Source organism: Chionomys nivalis, chromosome 7 (assembly GCF_950005125.1).
Source record: "Chionomys nivalis chromosome 7, mChiNiv1.1, whole genome shotgun sequence".
Lineage (NCBI taxonomy): Eukaryota > Metazoa > Chordata > Mammalia > Rodentia > Cricetidae > Chionomys > Chionomys nivalis.
The window spans coordinates 62,931,034-62,939,737 of NC_080092.1; the positions used below are offsets into that span (position 1 = coordinate 62,931,034).

General features: G+C 40.5%; 1 protein-coding gene across 1 annotated transcript; it reads left to right on the forward strand.

Moving 5' to 3' along the window:
• Nucleotides 1–6,624: 6,624 nt before the first annotated feature.
• LOC130878005 (C-C motif chemokine 8-like) lies at nucleotides 6,625–8,309 on the forward strand. Its single transcript, XM_057775747.1, has 3 exons — nucleotides 6,625–6,844; nucleotides 7,534–7,648; nucleotides 8,011–8,309. Exons 1-3 carry the CDS (start codon nucleotides 6,769–6,771, stop codon nucleotides 8,114–8,116), a joined length of 297 nt encoding a protein of 98 aa, XP_057631730.1. The 5' UTR covers nucleotides 6,625–6,768; the 3' UTR covers nucleotides 8,117–8,309.
• The last annotated feature ends 395 nt before the right edge of the window (nucleotides 8,310–8,704 follow it).

An 8,704-nucleotide genomic window follows, 5' to 3' on the forward strand; every position in this document is an offset into this window, starting at 1 on the left:
CTAACTCAAGAAAAGAGACAATGTTTAAAAGCTGCTGCTTAGCATTCCAGATGGTCTTATGATTAATTGCATTAACTCAAACTTGAGAGCATTTTGATAATTTTTTTTAAATCCTAGCAAAGAACCCTGTCTTTTTGTTTTATTAATCCTGTGCAATAAAACGAAAAGAGCATGCTTGGATTTTTTAAATCTTTTATTTCCTTTGTTTATGGAACAAAGTCAATCTGTTCCTAAAATATCTAAAAGTAACAAAACAGTAAAATCTGTAGCCAATTTTTAATATTGCTGTTTTTGGAATGCCTCTCTAAGCTGTATGTGGGTCTGTGCACATGCATATATTTGTGGGGGGGGCATGAATTCCAGCTTATGGAGTGCGTCTTAAATCCAAGCACAATGTATTTGGTTGTTCGTATAATATTCATGCCTCTATTGTACCTGACACATCTGGCCAAACCAGCATTACTGTAGCTCTAGGAGATTAAGGTTACTTTCCTCCTCCAGTAGCATACTTAGTACCTCTCAACACTGTGAAATCCAGCTAGTAGGGATCAGAATCCCCAGTCAGCACTACTGTGACTTCTCCATGTCTTACAACTGAAGTATATGGTGTCTCCAGCAATAGAATTTCGCTGTCAGGTTTAGGAGAGGAACCAAGAGCAATGGCAATAGCCTGTAATGTCTGGGGGCTTATATGATTCCACTGGCCAACAACCCCAAAACTAGAAACTCCTTCTCACACTGGATCTTTTTATTTATCAGCCTGTGGTGCCTAGTAGGGGCATTGTCCCTGTGTTATACAGTGATCCCATTTAAACTTTTTTCTATGTATAAGTGTATATTTATAGGAATATTCTACATTTCTTATAACGTTTCCAAAAAGTCTTTAGTGTTATTTACCCTTTCCTATTCTCCCCTCTCTACCCTCACCTTCTATCTCCCACCCAAGTTGACCAATCCTGCTCCATCTTTCCCTCACCCTCTTTATATAACTTCATTCTATATCTCTTCTCTTCAAAACCCTCTTTAAGGCTCCTTCATAGTTTATGAGCTTCTACGTGTATTCCAAACAAAACAAAATATATCTAAGGATTTAAAACTAGCATCCATATATGAGAGAGAGTGATGTCTATATCTGTGTTACCTCACTCAGGATGATTGCTTCCAGTTCCATCTATTTGCCTATTAATTTCATAGTTTTGTTTTTTCAACAGTTGAATAATAGTCATTATGCAAATATGCCACATTTTCATTATCCATAATCAGTTGGTGAACAAGTAGGTTGTTTTCAATTCCTGAATATTGTAAATAGAGCTAAAATGAACTCAGACGAACAAGTATCTATACAGTAGTTGGTATACAGTGGTTGGGTCACATGATAGACCAATTTCTAGTCTTTGGAAGAGCCTCCACACTGATTTGCACAGTGGCTGCCCCAGTTTGCACTCCCACCAGCAGTGACTAAGTGTTCCCCTTTCCTCGTGTACTCCAGCACTTGGTATTTTTCGTTTTGTTTTGTTTTTGTCTTAGACATTCTTATTGGGCTAAGAGAAATCTCAGTGCAGTTTTGATTTGCATTTCCTTGATGGCTACAGTTGTTGAATATTTGTATCTATGCACTTGCATGTTTAGCAGTCATTTGCATTTCATCTTTGAAGAACTTTCTGTTTAGTTCCTTGCCCTTATTTTTCACTGGGCTGTCTTCTTGATGTTTGATTTTGTTTTTTACTTCTTTTTATATTCTGCACACTAGCCCTCTTTCAGATGTAAATATTTTTCCTGTGCTGTAGATTGCTGTCTCACTTGAATGATTATGTTCTTTGCTGTATTATAACAGTTTTTAGTTTCAGGTGATCCCTTTGGTCAACTGTTGGTCTTAATGTCTATACTACTAGAACTGTTAAGAAAGATTTTTCCTGTGTCTATGAGTTCAAAGATACCTCTCACTTTCTCCTTTATTAATTTCATGGTATCAGGTCTTATGCTGAAGGCCTTGGAGTTATATATATGGTGAGATAATGGTCTAGCTTGAGTATTTTCTATGTAGCTATCCAGTTTGACCAGCACCAGTTATTGAAGATGCAATCTTTTCCACTTATTTACAGACTCTGAGTCAAAAATCTGTAGTAGGTGGACTTATATCTCAGTCTTCATCAATCTATCAATCAATATGTCTGTTCTTGTGCTATGACTGTTAAGATGATAAACTCCTATGTTGTAATATGAGTCACGGGGCTGTGTTCCCAGCGCCAGCCACCCGCATGGTTAGCTTTACCCGAAATAATTACACGGAAACTATATTATTTTAAACACTGCCTGGTCCATTAGTTCCAGCCTCTTATTGGCTAGCTCTTACATATTGATCTAATCCATTTCTAATATTTTGTGTAGTACCACGAGCTGGCTTACCAGGAAAGATCTTAACCTGCGTCTGTCTGGAGTGGGAGAATCATGGCGACTCACTGATTCAGCTTCTTTCTCCCAGTATTCTGCTCTGTTTACTCCACCTATCTAAATTCTACCCTATCAGAGGCCAAGCAGTTTCTTTATTAATTAACCAATGAAAGCAACAGATAGAAAGATGACCTTCCTCCATCATTTCCCCTTTTTCTGTTTAAACAAAAAAGAAGGCTTTCATTTCAACATAGTAAGATTACATATAACAAAAGAGTTATCAAGCAAGAATTACAGTTACAATATTTATATCTATTTTATACTTTATCATGACTAAGAAAAATTATAACTATAACTAACCATTTGTTAACTCCATCAAAGGCTCCAGAAGGATATAATATTACCTAAGCAAACAAGAAATAAGTAACTTCTAAAATTCTAGAAATGACAGAGACATCTCGCTGCCTGGACAGTCACCCAAAGTTCCTCTGTACCATTGGGGCATCCATCTTTGGCCTACAGGCCCATAGTATCCAGCAGACATTTCCATGAAGCAGGAAATTTTAAAGACAGTTTAGTCACTATCTGCTGTGTCCTGTAGTATGTCTCACAGACTCTTTTATGAATCAGGAACCCCGAAAGACCATCTCACCTTTAGGCAAGTTTAGCAGTCCTCTCTCTGTGGGTTTTTTGTGTCCAGTTTATGCATCAGTCCATGCAAGAGCAGTTTCTTGCCCAAATGGCTAACCAACTCCATAAGGAGCCTCTTCGATGCCCATCTTCCTCTTGAAGTAGATTGGTACTGCCAGGAGCAGACGTGTCTCATTGTCATGAAAAACCCTAAGTTATTAAAATATTTTAAATGCCATATTCTGCAGTCTTTGAAAGATATGAAGAATGTCTATTTAACTGAAATATATCTCTATATATCTAGAAAATCTAACTAACATGACTACAAACTTGACTATTATTGATGATTAGCCATTAGTAACCTATATTTCCTAATTATGCATTACATTTTTAAATGAACTACACAATCACAATCCCTTAATCAAGATTAGAAATATGTATATACATATAACAAAACTGACCTTAAAATCCATACCAATGCAAATTATTCATATCTATATCATATCCCCCTTTAAATGTAAAAGAACATTTATAAATAATATTTGGTTTTGTTTGGCAGTCCATATAATGAAATGTCTCTCTGTACTTAGCTCCTTTACAGTCAAAAATTTTAAAGAAAACATAATGTACATAATCCAGACTCTCTGTGATTTTTTATTTTTATGTGGCTTTTTTTATTTTTTTTTAATCTATAACTATCTGTATTTTGTCACTTTAAAGACTTTATCCCCTTTTTTTTAAGGGTATTAACTTTATTTTTTTATATATCTTTTTTTCTCTCTCAAGCCTACGTACAGTCATCCAACACTGTGGTCTTTTATGTCTGAATCTGTTTTATTGTGAATCTGTAATTTTTTTTTTTTACTATCCAGGAGCATTTCTTAAAATGTTAAGCACTTTTTAAAAACTTAAGTTGTACCATGTACAGGTAATACGGTACCGCCTGTGTCCTGCCCAGTCGAAACCTTAGCTGTGCTGTTATTACAGTAATTACGGTAGTTTCTGCCTGAGACCAGCACAGTTCAACACGGCGGCGAGCTGGGTAGCTCCTGCCTCAGAGCCCTTTGGTGTCCCTGAGCCATTCACAGTTCCAGGCACACAGCAAGTCCACATTGGAGCCACACTCAGCAGTTTAATTGTGAGACTGAGCGTGCAGCACAGAAACTCTTTTCATCCAAGTTACAGCCAAATCTGACATGCAGAGCACTGCGCAGTCTGAAAACATGACTCTGTATGGCGACAGGAATCCGCCATGCTCTCCCGCCTGACCAAGTCTGATTCTGCCATCTGCCCAGGCAGGAAGAGCTGAGCCAAGGGCATGGTATCAGCTACTTTCCTCCTGATCCTGAGCGGGAGCAGAAACATCCAGTCCCATTAAAGCCATTGAAATGCTTTAAAGCCAGAGTTCATGCTGGCAGCACAGCCCAGGAAGTCGCGTTTTAAAGCGCGCAGTTTTTTTTCTGCTGAGGCTGAATCAGGAAAATTTCTCTGCAGCACACTCTAGCAAACAGCAAAAAGCTGTGGTAAACTCTATGTTTAAAATTAAGCTCTCTCAGGTTTTACATGGAGTTAGTTAATCACATTGAGCGCCACTCTGTTGTAATATGGAGCGGCGGAGCTGCGTCCCTGGCCGCCCACACGGCTAGCTTTATGCCCCGAAATAATTACACGGAAACTGTATTCTTTTAAACACTGCCTGGCCCATTAGTTCCAGCCTCTTATTGGCTAGCTCTTACATATTGATCTAACCCATTTCTAATATTCTATGTAGCACCACAAGCTGGCTTACTAGGAAAGATCTTAACCTGCTGCAACTGTCCAGAGTGGGAGAATCATGGCGACTCACTGACTCGGCTTCTTTCTCCCAGAATTCTGTTCTGTTTACTCCACCCACCTAAGGGTTGGCCTATCAAATGGGCCTAGGCAGTTTCTTTATTAATTAACCAATGAAAGTAACAGATAGAAAGATGACCCTCCTCCATCACTCCTATATGCATTTAATACTAAAGGTATAAACTCTTTGGTTCAAATTTTTCACCTCAAACTTGTACCAGCTTCTGCTGGAGCTGAGGTTTGCAGAAATGCTTGGTGATATTCTTCTTCATCTACAATGACAATTGAGCACCCAAGTAACAGCTCAAAATTTCAACAGCATTCCTGATTCTTGCTTTCTATATTTCTTAAATTATTTTTCATTTTTAGATATTTTGAAAATTGTTTAAGGCATTAGGAATTTTTTTATTGTCTTCTAAATGACAGTGATAATCATGGCTTTAGTGAAGGTTCAAGTGGAGATAGTGTGTCCTCATCAATCACGCTTTTGTTATGTCCGTTTGCCTGCTCAAATTTCAAGCCCTACTTGAAACAAATCTTCATTATGGGAAAATGTTCTGTAGACACAGTAAAAATACACAGTTGGCTTAAGGAGCAGGATGACTCATGGCAAGCTGAAAAGATTTGACTCCCTTGGCTTCTTTAGTTCATAACTCTTCTTGATTATTCCAACTTTAGATATATACTATTATGTGTTGCATTTCAATGCTGTGTCTGACTGAGGGCAAAACCAAGAAAAATCATAAAATGTTAGCCATTAGTACATGATGACTAAAATATTGGATATAATCTATAGATATCTTCCTACATGGCTTTACCAACTATGTTCCTCTCTTGAAAGTTTTCTTCATGCCTACTAAGCCTTGCCTAGAGTTGATCCAAGGCATGAGATTTCCTAGCATTGTTGGGCATGACACTATTTGGCCTCCATACACACTGAATAGGATGCCTGACCAATAAGGTTATTGTGAGTAGAAGTTCCCAGACAAAAAGCTATTGTGCCCCTGCAGGATTGCACCTACTACAGGATCCCCTCGACTGCAGGGTTAGTACATGCTTCCCAGTTCTCTTAGACTTGTAGGCTGATTCAGACATAGTAAAGAAATTCCATAACTGCAGCATTTGCTAGTTTGATATCGGAGAATCACAGAACAAGGACAACCTCAGGACGCAGTAAGTTCTCGTCTAGCCAGTTCTACTAAGTGAGTCCTCATCTCAAAACCCAAACAACATCAAAAATACCTAACAAGAAGGGCTGTGGTATAGTTGCAGTTCAGTGGTAGAATTCTTACTTCAGCAAGGCTCTGGCTGGCATGTAAAATTCCTAGTAATAAGAAGAGAAAGGAGGAGGAGGTAGGAAAGAACAGGACTTGCAGACTTGAGTTGACCACATTTCCAGGGCTCTTTGGAGCCCATCTGTGTTCTGAGGAGCCCACCTGCCCATGGGTCGCAGCATTGTAGTGTAAAAGGAGACAGAGGCAAAGACTGAGCCTATCTCCAGCCTCCTAGCAGCCTCCAAGGGGAATACTGACCTCTCTCTGCTCCATAATGACCTTATTTCTATTCTTCCTTCCATATAGATGTTTTTCCATTTCAAAGAAATCAGAATCCCTGATTCAGTGGTATCACTTCCTCCATATTGCTGGCCCAAGATGCGAACCTTTCGGTTTCTACTTCACAGTCTAAACTGGAAAAAAAAAGTGGTACATACTGAGCTTCCTTCTGGCTTCCAGATAATCACCTCATAATCTAATGCCTACTCAGAGCAGCCCAGATCTTCTGTTCATTTTCATTAGGCAACACCCTCCCTGTCAGGCTCCCTGCTTCCTATAAAAGACAGACAGAACCTCCAGATTAGAAGAGCTAGTCCAACCTAGACGACTCCAGCCTTCACTCCAAAGTCCTGTCTTCAACATGAAGATCTCCGCGGTACTTCTGGGCCTGCTGCTCATAGCTGTCACTGTCAGCCCAGGAGAGCTGGCTGAGCCAGGTAAGGAATCTTCTTTTCTAAGGTAATGATTTGTGGGCACTAACACCCGAGCACAAGGCATTCCAGAGCTGCAGCATGAACTGCAGTTATAAGATGGAGAGACTGAGACTACAGGAGAAATCAGAAAGAGTCATTGTGTCATAGCTAGCCAGAGCCAGAGCCAAGTGCTCAGACCACTGAGGCCAGGACCTGTGATGTCTCACGACAAGATGCTGCATGCATGCACTACAGATATAGCCCTAGCCTTGTTGGGAGAGGTGGCCCAGAAATGGCTCTATGGGTGAGAAGGACATATCAAGCAATAGAGGGATGACAGGAATTAAAGCTAGAAGAAGCACTCTTCCAGTGCTTCCAGTGGCTTCCAGAACAACAGCCACATGTTGATACTGAAGAGGCTTCTTAGCCTAAAAGCAGATTGATGCTAAGCCCACAGCAGCAACATGATGTAACAGCTAGTTCTCAGAGCTTACTTTCCAACATGAGAAATATGGGATCAGTGAATCAGATCTCATTATAAACAAACATCAGTGAGGAGTCCTGTAGTCTGACAGAGGACATCAACTCCTACATCATATTGTATCCCTACAATCTAGATACAGAATTCAGAATCCATGACTCCTAGGTAGATGCCCATCCTTCATCTTCCCTTGTGAGAGCATCCTGTAACATCCCCTGACCCTCTCTTTCAGATGAGGTGCCCCCTCCTGTTTTCTGCTGCTTTTCTCTAACCCAGCGGAAGATCCCCTTGAGGATGCTGCAGAGTTACCATAATACTAGCGCCCAGTGTTCCCTGGCAGCTGTGATGTAAGTGATTACTGCCCAGATCACCCAGGAAGGGTTCCGGGGAGAGTGGTCAGGACAGACAGGCAAATGAATCAGACAAATATGGCCCCCTATCTGAGTGGCTCCTTACTGACATGTGGAAACTTACTGAGGAAGAAGGAACATATCCTTTCCAGGAGCCTGGAGGGATCCTCCCCAGGTCCTTTACCCAGTAGATGAAATAGCTTCAACTAGGACAGCAAGATCAGGGCTTTTGCCTTCTCCCTTCCTCGTCTTCTCCTCCTCCCAGAAGCTCTTTCGTCTATGGAGCAAGAGTGGTTGAGGTCTGGGAACCTATGGGTGATGCCCTGAGCACGACCATCTAAGATGCCATCTCTCCACAGCTTCAAGACCAAGCGGGGTAGAGAGATCTGTGCGGACTCCACGCAGAAGTGGGTCAAAGATTACATGAAGTTCCTGGACCAGACGTCCCCAAATCTGCAGGCCTAACCCTTCACATCTGGACTGAAAAACAGTCAAGGCCTGAAGTTCTCCCTTAACTTCTCTAGGCAGAGTTCTTGTAAGCAGCTGGTGTCCAGGCCAGGTGTTTCCTCATCCTTGTCTCTTACCTGAAATAATTCTGATTGTTTCAGAATTATTCAGAATTCATCCTATCTGAATAACTGAAATAAAAGCTCATACTGATGCAAATGTACTTTGGAAATGTTTATTCAAAGCAAAGTGATAGGAAGATAAGGTCACTATCAGAGAGCAGGCCAGTGAGGGAAGATTTACAGGGATTCCAATTGATTGTCTGGGGTTTCATTTGAAGGGGTTCAAGGGAAGAAGTGTGATTACTAGAGATATAATTCGGATGGTGCTCTATTTTGGTTGACAGGTTCGGGTTACATAAATCTTTGGTCACTGATCCTATCCCTTCCCATAATGCACCTGCTTTTTTAGCACATGCAAGCACAGTGTGCATAAGCATGAATGGTAAATAGGGAATTCACTCCCAAAGTTCACTTGAGAATAAATTTTTGCCTCATTGTCATGCACTACAAACGGATCTAAGCTCAACCAGCCCTAGATTGTGTT

Coding starts and splice junctions, on each gene's coding strand:
- LOC130878005 (XM_057775747.1), top strand. CDS start 6,769: ATGAAGATCTCCGCGGTACTTCTGGGCCTGCTGCTCATAGCTGTCACT. Junction 6,845..7,533: donor AGGAGAGCTGGCTGAGCCAG/GTAAGGAATCTT, acceptor CCTCTCTTTCAG/ATGAGGTGCCCCCTCCTGTT. Junction 7,649..8,010: donor TGTTCCCTGGCAGCTGTGAT/GTAAGTGATTAC, acceptor ATCTCTCCACAG/CTTCAAGACCAAGCGGGGTA.